General features: G+C 41.4%; 1 protein-coding gene across 8 annotated transcripts in view; it reads left to right on the top strand.

Moving 5' to 3' along the window:
* The window catches only part of CNTN4 (contactin 4), a 780,243-nt gene extending 763,017 nt beyond the window's left edge, over nucleotides 1-17,226 (top strand). For all 8 annotated transcript variants that reach the window (XM_057706190.1, XM_057706194.1, XM_057706187.1 and 5 more), the window contains 6 exons: nucleotides 655-889; nucleotides 2,790-2,902; nucleotides 3,476-3,662; nucleotides 4,092-4,204; nucleotides 11,691-11,859; nucleotides 14,554-17,226. In XM_057706190.1, coding sequence (XP_057562173.1) covers nucleotides 655-889; nucleotides 2,790-2,902; nucleotides 3,476-3,662; nucleotides 4,092-4,204; nucleotides 11,691-11,859; nucleotides 14,554-14,654 — 918 coding nt within the window. In that variant the 3' untranslated portion in view covers nucleotides 14,655-17,226. The remainder of the gene's footprint in view (nucleotides 1-654; nucleotides 890-2,789; nucleotides 2,903-3,475; nucleotides 3,663-4,091; nucleotides 4,205-11,690; nucleotides 11,860-14,553) is intronic.

The raw sequence follows: 17,226 nt of genomic DNA, 5'->3' as shown, positions 1-17,226 counted from the left end.
ATTATCCGGACTCCGGGTGTATTAAAACTTGTGTAAATTCTGCAGCCAGAGTGTGGATGATTTTTGACTCACCCTCGTATTAAAACCTGATTTTGAGAAAGGAGGTCAGAGTTTTAGGAAGAGTTGTCAATGGCTTTGAAGGATTCTAGACAACAACCTCGGAAGTTAAAATCTGTCATTTAACCAGAGCCCCAGCAGTGAGAGAAACCACTCACTGCTCCCAGCTCAGCACTTCTGGGCTGAGAGGGCAGATCTTGGCTGAGCAAGACGGTCCTCACTTCTTTGGTGAGAGCTGTTTCAACGAGTGTCTGTGTGGCACAGTAGGAAGAGTTGTATTGGGTGGTACACTGTTGGAAATGTTGGTTTTTAGATCAACTGTCTAATGTCTTCCACAGTCATTTCCAATAGTTTCAGAGCTGGGTCTCCCCATCAGGAAGCCAGGCTCTCCACTGCAGGTTTTCATTGATTTTTTTAACCCTGCTCCAGTCCCCCCCTGAATATCTAAGTTAGACAGATGGCAAGTCCTGATTTGTAGACCCTCAACAAAGCCCACAGTAAGATAGCATGGAGACAAGGGCGGGAGGTAGAATAAAACAATGTAGCACTTGAATCAAAGGACTGCAGTCTCTGAAGACCACCTCCCTTCCTTCCCAGACAGTCCCTGAGGAATTGCAGAATGGCAGAGGCTTTGGTTACGTGGTGGCCTTCCGGCCCTACGGCAAAATGATCTGGATGCTGACCGTGCTGGCCTCCGCCGACGCCTCCAGATACGTGTTCCGGAATGAGAGCGTGCGCCCCTTCTCTCCCTTTGAGGTGAAAGTGGGCGTCTTCAACAATAAAGGAGAAGGCCCTTTCAGTCCCACCACGGTGGTGTATTCTGCAGAAGAAGGTGTGATGTTTCTTCAGTTCTGAGATGTTGATTTTAGGACGTGTGATCAATTTAGCATCTATCCCAAAATTGAACACATATCCTGATTCAAGAAAAGTGTAATGTAAAAAATATGATTCATTATCTACCATCAATCTCTTAGAAAGACAGCAGCTCCATGGTATATAAAAACAAATGGTTATCCATCATTAAATCCACTGCTAAGGACCAAAATCTCAAGTACCGTATAAGATCTTCATATCTATTTGTATATTATATTACTTTCAACAGAATATTTTATTTTGTGTCTTTAAGTGAATGCCAAAATACAATTTGCAGTTCCTCTCACCACTTATGTTTTCATAAGTCATATTGTTCTCAGAAATTATTCTGTTATTAAAAATAGAGTAAGTCTCGAGAGAGTGTGATTTCTCTCATTGCCGTCCATGGTGTAATCCTCTGTAGGGGTTCTCCTTTTTCCTGCCTCTGTGCCATCCCTGCTCTCAGAGTGCCTCTCCTAAAGGTCTTCACTTCCATTGGAGTTCTCCTTCATTGTTTCAAAGGTGATGTTCAGAATGAGACCATATTAAAAGTTGAGTCATTGATTTAGAGTAAGTGAAGATGCAATAAATTCTTCCATCCAGGTATAGAAGTCAGCCTCTTAGACTCAGGGGTCCTCCGTGATCTGGCCCCCACCTCTCTTTTCTGCCTCAACTCCTGCCCCTCTTCCCTGCATACTCCATGCTCCCACCAGAGCCAAAGGATTTGCAATTATCCAAACAAGCTTGAGCCCCCAGTGTATGCTTCAGCTTCTCTTCACGTTCCCTGTCTTGCCCGCCTTGTGATTTCACGGTCATACTTCAAAACTCCACTCGAACAACCAAGGCCTTCTCTTATTTCCCCAGGCCTGCCGAGTGAGGTGCTTCTCTTTTTCCTTGTATCTTAACATTCCCCTGTTATAATTCTCATCTCAATGTATTATAAATTTTGAATTTTAGTTTTATATTCTCACTAAGGCGTGTTTCTTAAGGGTCGGCTATTTATTTTTTGCCTTTGTGTCACCAGACCCCAAATAAATACTGAATGAATTAGCACGTAAATAGAATCATACGTTGTTATAAATAGACAAAACCTTAGTGGTCTCCATGTCCAACATTTTTTGGAATATAATGTGCATTCCAGAGGGAGCACAGAAGTTGACTGTAAATGGTACTAGATGAACCTTTAAAAATATTCAATGGTTATATATTGATTTGAATTGCATCAGAAAAAAAATACAGCTATCAAATCAAAACCAGGATTTCATGACTGTTATGACACCTCACGACATTCCTAGGCTTTTCTTTAAGAAAGACCACTGAAAGGAACATCTTAACATGAAAATGGTACACAGCTCTGGCAAAAATCTGGCAGAAAGAACTGAAATTTGGGGGACAGTCTTGGTCCAGACTTTCCTTTGCAGCTGAGGATGCTGAGGCCCAGAAAGCATAAATGGCCAGTCCAAGACGTACTGGCACCTAGCCCTCCTGAAACTTAGTCAAGTCAGTTCGTTGACTCTCCTCTTTTCTGTCTCTCTCATTTGCATAACCAGTGACTAGGACTCTCACCTATGACAAATGCCAATTAAGAAGGATGTATGTTAAATAAATTGCTGGCTCTGAGAACTTGGTGCTTAAACTTAAGTGTCCCAGGTTACTTTCCTTCCACCTACCCCTAAATTTAGAAGCCAAAGACTTTGAAAAAGTCTCTTCACCACCATCTCCATCACCACGTGGTTCCTCTGTAAAATGAGGGTTTGGATTCATAATCACTAAGGACTAGTCTATAATCATTGATTCTTTGCCCCTATAATATGCTTACATTGAGAAGCCTATTCTGATGCAACTGATAAAGTCATAACTTTTTCCATACTCCTCTGCAGAACCCACCAAACCACCAGCCAGCATCTTTGCCAGAAGTCTTTCTGCAACAGACATTGAAGTTTTCTGGGCCTCGCCCATGGAGAAGAATAGAGGTCGGATACAAGGTTATGAGGTAAGCAAGAGATAGGTGCCTTGGTTCTGGGAAAGGGTCCCTTACCCCTCAGTGAGAACTTTCTAGACACACTCTGATGGGAAAAAAGATATAGAGTTCCATTTAGAGGCATTTGTTTTGGAGAATAGTGGTTTCTAGAGGAGCATGAATGGAAGCACTGAGCATCCCACTGTGAGATTACCCCTTTCCATGGTACTCTCCAGGGACCTCTGTCCGAATAGAAGCAGGTCTGAGTGTGTATAAGATGGTTGGCAAAATGAGCTTTGACTTCTGATACACCCAGGATCACTTGGGCTGAAAACAAGGTGGGGAAAAAAGGGAGAGATACCCAACAATGATTGTGCCAGTTTACCATCTCACTCTGAAGCTAAGAACAAAAAGGGGGTCCTTTTAATTGCCGATAATTTCTCAGTGCATACAAAGCTCTTGGTTCTGAAAGCTCTGCTTATGACTTGCTCTATAGAAAATTAACTCTGCCATAAGAATCTTGTACTTAAAAAAATAATCACCTGATGACATCGGAGATATCCCCAGTAGGTGTGACATCCGAGGTGTTCCTTTTTATTTTCTCAGGTTAAATATTGGAGACATGATGACAAACAAGAAAATGCTCGAAAAATACGAACAATAGGAAATCAGACATCAACCAAAATCACCAACTTAAAAGGCAGTGCTCTGTATCATTTAGCCGTCAAGGCATACAATTCTGCCGGGACAGGCCCCTCCAGTGCAACAGTCAACGTGACAACCAGAAAGCCACGTAAGAACATTCTTGCTCCGAAATATTTTAGGGATTCATCAGACATATTCCAAATTCATCCCCATCCCCACCTCCCAGCCATCATTTGCATACTAATTGGTATCATTATGGAGAGTCAGATTTACCTTAGCATTCTGACGAAACCTCTCCGAATACCATGCAAAATTCATTGCTCCGGAGGACAGAAAGATAAATGTTTTCTCCTCACTGGGAAGGGCTACTTCTTTTAGCTAGGAATAGTAGGCGACCAACGGAACCATTTTCCATTTGCAGTGCTGCATCTCGTCAGATGTCAGTGGCCTTGAAGACACATATTAGTGCAACAGCCCGTTAAATTGCCTCCACTCTCGAACTCTAGGAAGGCGATATGCCTCAGAATCCATGGAGACTTAATAATCTGTGACTTTGTATATCTTAATTTTTTTATAGCGCCAAGTCAACCCCCCGGAAACATCATATGGAATTCATCAGACTCCAGAATTGTCCTGAATTGGGATGAAGTGAAGGCCCTGGATAACGAGTCAGAAGTAAAAGGCTACAAAGTGGGTAATTTCTCTTTTTGCAAAGGCACCTACTCCTGCTGTTAGTGGGGACAGACTGTTCTCGTGAATCTTATGAACCCTGTCCTCAGTTTCCGCGATGACGCTCTCACAGCTCTTTCTCCATCTCTGCCCCGGAGGGGTTTGATCTGAGCTTTGTAAGTGGTCCATGACAACTGGCCAGGATTTAGAGAATCACCTAAACTTCAGTCTCAGGCAGAGTCAATCAGAAATAGTGAAACACCCTGTGTTTGAGTCTCCAAAAAATCATGGAGAAGCATGTTTTTAACATACCCAAAGTCAGTTTTGTTGTCTTGATTGTATTTTTAATCAACAGTAGTAACTTCTCAGTATTACTAATGGTTAATCTTTTTTTGTTCACATTCCTTTTGTTAGGAATACACACACACACAAGAATTTTTTTAGGAAATTCATTTGCCTGCTCCTATAAATGTTAGCCTGACTCTAAAGAACTAGAAAAGAAACTGGGTGTAGCCCTGGTGCCACAATTAAAAAGCACTTTAAGTATTTTGTTTTGTTTTACTTTTAAACAGCATTTGAAGAATTGCAGAACTATTCCACAGGGTGCCTCAAGCCTGCAGGCTGCTGTTTTGTGACATTTTGCACAGAGCTGTAGAGAGTGGCATACTGACAGTGCTGTCAGGCACTAGTTACAGTTAGTAAAGCCAGGGCTCGAATTGGGAGTTGACATAGTTGGCCATAGAGCCTTGGGTGATGTGATTAGAGAGGGATTCGGAAACTCTCCTGCCATGGACTCTTTTTCCTTCTTCCACGTGGCACGGTGATTTGCACTCCGCCAGCAGAGAAACATTCCCTAAGAACTAATCTGCAGAGCTTCCACTGGATCCCATTTTGAAAGCAAAGTTTCTGGAAGGGTCTTACAGAATAGAGCAAAAACGACCACGTTTTGGTCCTCTAGTCACTACTGTGAGTTTAGGTAAATCACTTCACCTCTCTGGGACTGCATTTCTCTTTTATTAAAGGAGAAATCTTCCAGTATCTTCATTTTCCCTTGAGCCTTTGCATCTCTATTCTGTCTCCCTGGGACTGCCACCTCTTACATCTGCATCCTTAATCAGCCACTCATCTTTCAGGTGTGAGATGAGAAGCCTTCCCTGATGGCCAGAGCTCTTGCTATTTGTCAGCTTTTTAAAAAGTACTTTCCACCCTCTTGGGTAATTGTAATTGGCTGATGACTTATAGTGAATCCCCAGACTGTGGGCCTCACGAGCACAGTGCCTGAATGGTCCCCGTGATTTCTCCAGCCAAGGATGCATTCCCTATGGTGGTATTAGAAGAGAGCTCTTACTTCCTGAACTCCTAAATCATTAGTCTCTTAGTATGAAATAATGGGAAAGAGTTCATCTGACCAGTTTTATCCAGGACAAGAGAGACTTGGGGTTTGGTAGGCTGGCAGATGAGAGAGGAGAGAGTAGATTCAAAGGAAGCAAAGAAAGAAGGCAAGAGTGAAGACAGCCCTTGCAACTTTGGGGGCTGACCCAGGCTAACACTGCTGGGACTTTGAACATGGCATGAAAGAGATGCAGATGTGATCTGGGCTGAATTAAGTTAACCAAACCCAGGGAGAGAATGAAAAAAAAAAAAAAAAACCCAAATTGAAAAAAAATAAGTAAAACGGGAGCAAGAAAGTCTTCTTCCCCACTTCCAGTGTCACCCAGTAGAACAGAGAGAGAAAACACAATAAAAATTCAGAAAGCTTGAGGAGTCGTGAGGGGGGGCACAAGTTGCATGAGTGAACCTTTTACTAGGTTTTAAGCTCATGTTGAAGCTGGTGCTGAAATCAGATTGAAAGGCAGTGAGCTGCCTAAAGTATTTCAGGGAACCGAGCAAAATATTAGCTGGACAGGAAATCTCAAAGGTCATCCAGCCAAAGCCCTTCATTTTGCAGATGCAAAAATGGAAGGCCGTTGAGTAAAGTGACTTGGAATGCCCTCAGCTTTCAAGGGGCAGGGATCTGTGCACAAGCTAAAGTTTGCTTCAGTGAACTGGATCTAAGAGATTATAGGCATTTTTAGAAGAAACCTTGGGAAATGAGTATTATTTAGTTGCTACTTCTTTGTCCTCCTGCCTCCTGTCAGAAACTCTCATATGAGCTTGTCTTGGTAGCACTTTTCCAAGGAGGCCCTTCTTATTTACATATTTTAAATTCAATAGACACTTTTGCAGACATCTAGAAGATTCCCCTGACAGCACAGAAGCAGGCAAGAGTGGTGGAATCAAGCAGTTTAAGACTAACACGGAGTATTCACCTCCCAGAAGAGAACTGGGGCTTCACGGAGGATTGGGGAAACTTTTTACTTCTAAAGAACTAGAATCAAACTTTGGAACAGATCACTACTGGAGAGGTTGGAAGCTTTCCGGATGTAAGCAACAGATCAGATGATATAAGTTATTTTTTTTTGGTGGTGGGGGACGGGGGCGGAGGTGGAGGGCAGATCCAAAATGTATCTATTTAATATATTTATCACAAGGGCTCAACCACAGGCTTAATTAAAAAAAAAAAACAGAAACAAAACGAAAATGACATTACATCTTCAGATACAGAGTCCCTATCCAGAAATCAAGGAAAGGAAAGACTACCTCAGGAAAAAGTAAATAGACAATACAAGGAGAACCATGGATTTAAGCATTTTTTCCCAAATATGGCTTTTCATGTTGATTCATTGTATCACATAGACCTAAACTATATCTATGAAAAATATAGTGGCACCTCCAAGTTGGGAATTTCGTGCCTTAGGAAGCATCACTCACAGCTGGGTATGAAGTGTGTGAAATGCTTCGGGAACCACATGTGCTGACAGTAGAGGAACGTGGAGTAACAAGGTTAGAGCAGGTGGTAGTGAAGGGCACTTTCTGACTGGTACTTCTTTTTTTGTTTTAATAATGGCATTTATTTATTTATATTTTTGGCTGCATTAGATCTTCGTTGCTGCGCATGGGCTTTCTCTAATTGTGGTGAACAGGAGCTACTCTTTCATTGTGGTGCACAGGCTTCTCACTGTTGCAGAGCACAGGCTCTAGGCACGCGGGCTTCAATAGTTGTACTGTGTGGGCTCAGTAATTGTGGCTCGAGGGCTCTAGAGCTCAAGCTCAGTAGTTGTGGCGCACGGGCTTAGTTGCTCCGTGGCATGTGGGATCTTCTCAGACCAGGGCTCGAACCTGTGTCCCCTGCATTGGCAGGTGGATTCCCAACCACTGTACCACCAGGGAAGCCCTCTGACTTCTTCTTGATTTCCAATTCAATTCAATTCCTTCCCTTCTCTTTAGGTCTGGGATGGGAGGAGCCAGACTCCCTACACATCCTCATTTAGATCCCAAGGAATCTTACTGTAACTGATTATAGATACTGAAGTGCTACACAGACAGTGTTAATATTCAGGGATGTATATATAATTCTGTAAAAATTACACATCTGTGTGTATGTGTGTGTATTTTTGCTTTTCTACCTAAATTGTCTGGGTTCATGGGGTTTCTGCTTGGGTAAACAGTCTCAAAAAGGAATTGACTTTAGAAAGTTTAAGGCCCAAAATATTCTTTCAACACAAATTGTCAAGCTACTTTATGACACCTGAGCTAAAAAGAGAGCGTCTGGTTTCAGTATCACAAACTAAACTGTCTACAGAGCCAGGCAGGTTATGTAAATGGGTTAAGTTAATATGTGTCAAGCACCATTCTAATTCTTTTTAACTTTATAGTAACCCATGAAGTAGGTGCAGTTTTTAGCCTCCGTTTTATAGATAAAGAACACATGGCACAGAGTTTAGTAAACTTGCCTACTTCACATAGCTAGTATTTTTTTCACTGATTTATCGAGATACAGTTGACATATAACATTGTGTAAGTTTAATGTATACAACATGTTGATTTGATACATTTATATATTGCAAAATGATCACTATCATACCATTTGCTAATGCCTCCATCCCATCACATAATTACCGTTTCTTGTTTGTGCTGAGAACATTTCAGATCTACTCTCTTAGCAACATTCAAGTCTGTGACACAGTGTTATTAATACAGCTAGTATATTGAAGACTTGCGCTCTGAATACAAGGCAGTACAGATCCAAAGTCCTACCTTTGAACCACTCAGCTCTTCTGCCTGCCAGCAATAAACAAATAGATCAAGTGATAATAAAGTACTACCCACAGAACTCAGATTGAGGGGAATAGACAGTGCCGTGGGATAGATGGGAGAGACATTATTTTAACTAAAGCCCAGGGAAAGCCTCTATCAAGAGGTGACATTTCAGTTGGGCCATGAAAACAGGAGGGAGTAAGATAGGCAGCTCTCTGAGAAAGAGTGTTCCAAGCATAGTGAGCAGGTTGTGCAAAGGTCCTGAGGTAGACACATGCCAGTGTGACACAATAAGAAGTGTTGGAGATTGTGACAAGCTACAGAGTTTGTGATGGTCCAGAATAGGCAGTAGCTTCTCAGCTCCAACAAATTGTTGCCAGACAGGAATGCAGACCAGTGTGGCCATATCTTCCAGGTTTTAGTAGAACCCAAAATTTTATCATGTATAGTTTCTTGGTTTTTAAATGTTGACATCTACCTCAAAAAAAAAAAAAAAAATCCACTAAGGGCCCACTAGTTAAAATACACCGGCCAAATGTGACCCATGGGCCACAAGCTTTCTACTGTCTAACCCACCTTGTTTTGCATTCATGAAGACGGAGACCAGAGAAGAGAAGCAACTTGCCCACAGTGGTGGCCAAGCTGATCGTAGTTAAGAATATAGGCTGTGAACCCAGATTGCCTGGGTTTGAATGCTGGGTCCCCTACTTACAGGCCATGAGACCCTGGACACATTGCAAAACATCTCCAGGTCTAAGATTCTTCACCTTTAAAATCAGAATAATAACAGTGCCTCCCTCAAGGGGTGATCTGTATTAGACATAGAATATACAATGTTCAAACATATAGTGAGCATTCAGTAATGTTTGATTCTATTATCATTATTCCGACAAATTCACTCTCTCTCCTTGTCTTTCACCCTGGATTATAGGAAATGCAAGCACAGCCTTTAAGTCAATCAGCTGCACCAAGTGTTTGGTGTAAATAAAGGTTTCACAGGCCTTTATTTAGGTGCCACTGCAGTCCCCAACATTACAAGACCGATAAGCAGTGCTGATAAAAGGGCTGTTTTTTCCTGGAAGTGTTTCTTTTGGATTTATATTTGAAACTAGTTGAATCCTCTGTGCTCTAGCAGGGACCAGAGGTAAATCAAAGAAGCAATTTATTCCTCAAAGCCAGATGTGCCCTTGCATCCCATCAGCCAGCTCATGTTCCTGAAGGGCCGTGATGAGATGTTTTGACAGTCCTGAATGTGCCTCAGGATTTATTTGAGCCTGATCATTAGTGAGGGGATGCTGAGTTTGATACAACTGCTGCTCCCAAGAAGGAAGGGGGATGTTTATGAATCTTTCCACCCTAAGGAAATTGTGTTTTCCACCTTGTATTAGAGAGACATAAATAAAGCTGATGAAATGCCAGGAAACAAATGGGATCTAAACCGTTGTAAGGGAATTTTATGAATTCCACTTGTGTTTGGTTTTCCCTGCAGCAGGAGAGTGACCCTAGGTCTCTGGCCTCAGCAAATCAGAATTTATAGTGGGTCTTGGGGAAAGAGGAGCCAGCCTTGTGGTTCGCAAAGTGTGGTCCCTGGACCAGAGGCAACGGTATTACCTGGGAACGTGTTAGAAATGCAGGTTTTCAAGTCCCACCTAAAACGTACTAAATCAGAAACTCTGGGGTGGGGCCCAGTGACCTGTGTTTTAATAAACTCTACAGACGACTCTGATGCAGGCTCGGGTTTGAGAGCCCTGATCTCAGTCATAACTCCCTGAATGAACGTCACCTGAAGATCTTTTTTTAAAAGCATTCCACAGCCTGGACCCTTCTTCTATGGCGTCTGACTCAGGAGGTCTGGGAGGTGGGGGCCGGAGCAGGGTTTCTCAGCCTCCTCGCTGGTGCCTCTTTGAGCTGGGTAATTCTCTGTTGTGGGGCACTAGCCTCTGCATTGTAGGAGGACCCACCCCCTCGTTGTGACAGTCAGAAATGTCTGCAGATATTGCCAGATGCTCCCTGGGAACCCATTGCTCCTCCACCCAACCCCCAACCACACTGAGAACCAGTGGCCTAGAGCATCATCGGTATTTTTACAAGCTCCCTAAGTGCTTCTAACACTCAGCCAGGACCCGCAACCATTCATCTTACCCAACCCTATTTTTTTTTTTTGTAATTGTCAAGAGAAACGATGGGTTATAGTGATTTACGAGTACAGGCTTAGGACCCCTCATCTTGCCTCTCACCAGCTCTGTGACATCTCTGGGCCTCTGTTTCCTCATCTGTGGAAAAGAATAATAGTGCCTGTCTTGTCAGATTGTTGTGGCTGTGAAGCATGGTAATGTCAATAGCGTGCCTGGCTCAGAGTAAACATCAGAAAGTATTTATGGGACAGTTCTCGTCACAATTGTTATATCCAGAAAGGCAGGCGCACCTCTCTGGGCCTTTATCTTTTGTTCCTGATGGGAATTGTGGGTGGCTAGAGTAGGCAATGCCAGGTGGTGAGTGTATTTTCAAGAGAGCCGTCTCATCACATGAACTACCAGCCTAGACTCTGACCTGGTTGAAGCCAAGAAGGGCAACAAAGACGCATGAGTGGCACTGTTGAAGCTACAGACACTTATAGAGTGACAGTAATAGCTCCATAACATCCCCTGTTTTCTAGGTAGCTCAAAAAGGGGTCCCAATGGGAGGAAAAAGGAGGTTACTGCCCTTGCCTTTCAGAGATGGTCTCCTTGTGCTGAGGAGCTCAAGATGTGCTCTTGCCAAAGGATTTATAATAATGATAACTTATCATGCCTGATTTTTGCTTCTCACCTTTGCCAAGTATGTTTGTATCTCTTGTTCCCTTTTAGGCTTCATAGATACTTTTTCTTACATGCATCCTTTGAGCCCTTCATTTTATTCAATTGTATGCAATCACGAAGACTTCCCAGAAAAGTGGGTATTTTGTCCCCATTTTACAGATGAGATCAGTGAGGCTCAGAGTGGGAAAGTAAGTCGACCTTGGTGACACAGCAGCTGAGTCTGTTCTGATGCCAAAGACCCTCCTGTGTAACTGAGCTCTGTACATCCACCTTCTGCAGGCGTGTTAACTGAGCTTCCAGAGGTTATGTGAGGCCACACAGCACATCGTTAGACTCATGCTAGCCCAGCTGCCATGCTGCACGAGCCTTTAAACTCTTTCCTCGTAATGAAATAAATGGTGGCTGCAGACATGCCTGTCGCTATAAATGAGCCTTCCAAATGCAAGTGGGCACCCTGACAACCTCAGCATCCCTGCATTTCACGGGTGCCCAGAGGTGAAAACAAATGAATGCTCCATCCTCGGGGCCTTTGTGAGGACAGCAGGTGACACCTGTTCTTTCCATATTGGCAGGTCTTGTACAGATGGAGCAGACAAAGCAGCACATCTGTCATTGAAACAAATAAAACATCGGTGGAGCTTTCTTTGCCTTTTGATGAAGATTATATAATAGAAATTAAGCCATTCAGTGATGGAGGAGATGGCAGCAGCAGTGAACAGATTCGAATTCCAAAGATATCAAGTAAGAATGTCTTTTTTTTCCCTCTCTTCTCCCTGTCTGCTTCATCCCCTAAGCCTCCCAGTGAGTCAGGGCTTGGGTGAAATTAAGCCTGAAAAAAAAAAAGGCTTATAATAAGAATGGCCAATACCATCCCCCTTCCTTAGACCACTGGTATTTGCTGATCACAGGTAATTTTGTGCAAAAGGCAGTTTGACAAGTTTTGACTGATTTAATTAGGATTTAATCACTTAGCAATCAAAAATCAGGTTAAAGCAGCCCCAGATTAGTCACCCAGGTTTTTCCACGTGGACCTATGTAGTTTGCATCTACAGTAACCCCCAAATTACAGCTTAAAACGTTAAAAGCATGACTCAAGAGGAACAAACAAAGGGTTCTTTAAAACACTCTAGAAGCCTGTGTCTAGAGACACAATGTTATTTAATATCTTTGGCTGAAAATATTCTGAACTTGGCACTATTTATTTTGAACATGTGTATGTAACATATTTACATAAATGCACATCTACATCTAGTTAAGATTATCTTTGTTTACAAAGACTGTTGAAGACTGTGTTCTTTTTTGAGCCAAATACATTCAACCTATTTTTCAAATACTGTGTTTGCAATTATCTCAGCAGAATATTATTTGTTGTTATTGTATGAGTTTGAAATTAAAAAAAAAAAAAAAGCAAAACAGAACAGGCAAATCTGTAGAGGCAGATTAGTGGCTGTAGTGACTGGCCAGCAGTGTGAATTGTGACTTAATGGGTACTGGGTTTCCATTTGGGTGATGAAAAAGTTTTGGAACTAGATAGTGGTCCTGATTGCACAGCATGGGAATGAACTTAATGCCACTGAATTGTACACTTTAAAATAGTTAAAATGGTAACTTATACGTTATATGTATGTTACCACAATAATAAAAAAAAATGATTGCCATTAGATATCTAAGTATAGATTTTCATGGGCCTTTGGATTTACCAGTCCAGAGATAAGGGTTTCAGTGAAGGCTGGAGGTATGAACTTTCAGGACATCAATGGAGATATAATACTTTAAACCATGGGCAGTCCTCACCACAGAGTCCTGAGCTTCAGCTGCTTTGCTAAGTGTCCATCATATTATTTTTCAGACGAGGAAAGGGTCTAGTATTGTTGCTGATGTCAAATTATAGTAAAGCATCCACCAAGCCACCTTAATTGCATCTATAAAATTTGGATGCCTCAAATCAGAAAAGAAAATGTTCGTTTGTCATTTCACCCTTCTGAATAAGCACTTGTTAATGAACATAGAACAGGACTTCAGGGGGGAAACGAAGGCTGCACCAAGACATGCTCCGAATTCAGGAGTAATTTGCCAGTTTCCAGATGAGGTTTATGTTTACCGCACCTTTTTTTTGGCATACAAACACTAAAGGCACTTTTTGTCTTTTGAAACTCTGGGGAGAATTGGTTTCTACATGTCAGTAGAGGGCCCTAACTTCTGTTGAAAGGAACAAGATTTATGGTGAGATGTGGAAGTAATCTCCAGGCCACAAAAAACACAAGATTGGAGTTTGTTTTGGGGTTAATTTATCTCACTTTCTTTAAATCTGAATTCATACTTGCTTATCATTGCAAGGATTGCTTTCTTTTTTGTTTTTTGTTTTTTTTTTAGACTGACTGATGATTCTTGGTTTAATTCATTACAAAAACATATTTTAAGCAATTTTATTGGTAAAATTATTAGGTGATAAGGATGTAACTGTGAGCAAAACATCTCTTTCTCCAGAGGTTTTCCATGTTGTTGGTCAAAAATCTTACAGTCTTGTTAAAATCTCAAATGACAGTTGGTAACTTCTTACTGTGAAAAAATGTAAGACGGCTAAGAAAAAGTTTTTAAAGGATTGAGATAATGTTGAGGGGGCAAAAAAGGGGGATATATTTAGACAGACATGAGTGGGAATCCCAGTTCAGCTCTTTCCTAACTGGGTAATCTTAGACTTATCTTACCCCATTTCCTTAACTGTTAAATGGTGTAGTAACCATACCAGAGCTTCTCAGGGTTTTTGTAGAAACTAAGCATTGTATGGCTCTGTGCCCAGCATTAAGCTTGAATTTGAAAGGCTACATCAGTGTTTGTTTTGCTGCATCGTGGGCATTGTAGTGTTTGTTAGTGATGTTACCAGTCATATTAAAGTTTCTCCTCATGTTAGAGGTGCACACCCTTTTTTTTTTTTTAAGCTCTTTATTGGAATATAATTGCTTTACACTGTTGTGCCAGTTTTTGAGGTACACCAAAGTGAATCAGCTGTATTTATACCTATATCCCCATATCCCCTCCCTCCTGCAACTCCCTCCCACCCTCCCTATCCCGGCCCTCTAAGGCATCACCCATCATCAAGTTGATCTCCCTATGTCATGCAGCAACTTCCCGCTAGCTATCTATTTTACATTTGGTAGCGTATATATGTCAATGCTACTCTCTCACTTCATCCCAGCCGTCCCCCTCCGCCCCCCCTCCTCCCGTATCCTCAAATTCTTAAAGGTCCAGAGATGTCCATCACTTTCTCCCAGGTTCAATAGCTATGGAGTCATAGAATGGAGACTAAAATTATCAACCTGAGGTGGTCATTTCCAGTAGACTTCAGACAGTTCTTCCGTTTCCAAAAGCCCTGGGGCCCCGCCTCCCTTTGTCGCCAGGGTGAGTGGATGCTGAGTGAGTTTCTTCTCTCTCCAGATGCCTATGCAAGAGGAGCCGGGCCGTCCACTTCGAACGCGTGCACACTGTCAGCCATCAGTACCATCATGATCTCCCTCACAGCCAGGTCCAGTTTATGACAACAGTTCTCTAAAGGACTTGCTGTTTATAATATAAGCAACATTTAGCTAGTTGTTTTGAAGACACCCAGTACTAAGTAATATTGTTGTTCAAGTACATCTTATTACTGGAAAAAAAAATGTTTTTTGCTTCTTTAGGAATGGCATTCTACAGTACTTCCTCAAAGCAAATCTAGCTTTGTCTGAAGTTTCTTTGGAAACTCTGCAATGCACTGAAGACATCTGTAATATGATGTTACCAAAGCAGTTTACATATGTCCTTATATGCATATTTTTTATTATATATTTAGTGTTTTATAGAATTTTTTAAAGTTAACATGAAATGTAGATATTAATTTTTTTCCTCTGCTGTAAAATGCTATGGGCAACACAATCATATGATGATTATTATTTGAACATAGTTCCTTTAAAGACAGAGTTGGAAACTCACCTTGGTAAATACACTGCAGATTCCTTGTACAGTTTTACAAGGGTCTAGTGGCAGAACAGCTGAAGACTTGGTCTGTAACTCAAGACTGCTGTATGGAAATGACTCTTGGGATGACGATGCAATGAATCGAGTCATTTGGCGGCATACATTGTGTTTTCCAGCCCTGTTGTGAATTTTGTTGTTAACACACCTTGAGACGGTTTCAGGAATGGCTGCAATCTCAAAACCTAAACTAACTGCCCAAGAGGTACCTTGTGCAATACTCCCATCCCCGAATTTAGCATCCTATGGTAAGACTTTCTTTTCCCTCAACTAAGTTAGCATTGTCTTTGTAGTAGTAGCATTATTGTAGACATGACATTGGAAGTTACATATCCTGTACTAACATAGACCAGAACTTACTATAGTCAACCACATCTTTCAAAGGATAAAAGATAATTTTACTATCTTTAAATGTGTCTGTTTTGAATGTACATTTAACAGCAACAAAAAAGGTAATTCTCTGTCGATGGATTTGTAACTTCTTTACAAAATTTCTTATAGATAGTATGTGTATCTCTTTAATAATAGAGCCCTTCTTTTGAATCAAAATTATGTATGGAGTTTGGCAGATTTCTCCTATTTCAGCAAATAGTTGCCACAAAGAAGTTTTTTCATGACTCTGTAAAAGATCTTTAGTACAATTGTATGGTATCTCAGTGATTCTCCTGTCTTGCAATAGGTAGCCTCGTTGCTTTATAAGCTTTATCTTCTACGTCTTAAAATCACACATTGGAAAATGACAATATCAACAAAACCGTATTCTTATGAAAAGAACTATTTGTTATAGCGGGGGAGGTTTTGTAAGCTGACACTAGTGGAACAGTGCATATAAAAGGCAATGAAATTCTCTATAAAAATTTTCACATGTAAACACGCTGCCACCTTTTCTTCTTTCTCAGAGAGCTCAAATTTGCCTGTAATTTGTCATTTTTGCTTACAAAGACTATAAGTTAACTTTTCAACCTCCTAGCTATATTTATCCAAGAAAGTCATAATCAGGATTCCACTTGTGTAAAAACTAGGGTGGTAACTGGAAAAAAAAAATATGGTCAGTATTTCAAGCTGTGTTCCTTTCTTAGTTTGATATGGTTACTTCTATGGTAAAATAAAACAAAATTTAAAATCACATGCAAAAAAAATCAACAAAATAATAAAATGAGTGGAAAAAAAAAAAAAATGATACCCCAGGTAGTTCCCAGCCCCAGTGTAAATGATATTTACCAGTGATCTAGCATATGTAATCTTTTTTTAAAGGTATTGTTAATAAATATTCTGTCATTTGTAAAGAGACTTGTCTTTTGGGAGCATTTTTCCTGCCTGCCTGTCAGGGAATTTGTTAGCTCACCCTTGTGCTAAGTTATAATTTTAAGATCATAGAGGGACTCAGAAGTCTCTGGCCATGATCCAAAGTTAGATGACCCAGAGCACTTCCTTTGGAATTGACAACCCTGAAAACATCATTGCAAATTCTCTTTGGAAGTAGAGAGGGACCAAAATCCACCAATAAATATCCTGACAATCAAACAGGAATAGATCCTCTGGGTTAGCTAAGTCTTTTCTGTATTTAATCTGAAGGCCAGCTGTTGTTTTAAGGTGTCCCCAACCCCGTTGCTAAAAGGATAAAATCGAAACTTGAGGCCCCTCTTAATCTAATAACAACTTAACTCTGTACCCAGCCGCACAGAGTCCGCACTGGGCCCTGAACACTGCTTGCTTTTGGTCTCACCTCTGTGCCTTTTGGGCACCTGGCTGCCCCTTCCTGAAATGCCCGCCACTGTTCTTTATCACCCAGATCCCGACTGTCCTAGGGTAGCCCCAGCCCCGGCTCGTCTGTGAAGCCTTCCTTTCCACACTCCAGTCCTCGGTGACATCTTTCCTCTGAAAGAGCTGCAAGCCCTGTCGGTGCCCCTCATTTAGTCATTAACCAGGTACTCCTTTTGGAAATCTCTTGTACTGTTATCTTGCATTTTAACTTAACTCCTGTATTGTGACTTAATTCTCCTTGTTTGTATGCCTTGTCTTCCCAACTAGATTGTAAGCTCCTTGAGGGCAGGGACTTTCGTCTTATCTTCCATGTACTCTCCATAGTGCCTAGCACAG

This window comes from Hippopotamus amphibius, chromosome 13, assembly GCF_030028045.1.
Source record: "Hippopotamus amphibius kiboko isolate mHipAmp2 chromosome 13, mHipAmp2.hap2, whole genome shotgun sequence".
NCBI lineage: Eukaryota > Metazoa > Chordata > Mammalia > Artiodactyla > Hippopotamidae > Hippopotamus > Hippopotamus amphibius.
This window is presented reverse-complemented; position numbering and strand designations above follow the sequence as displayed.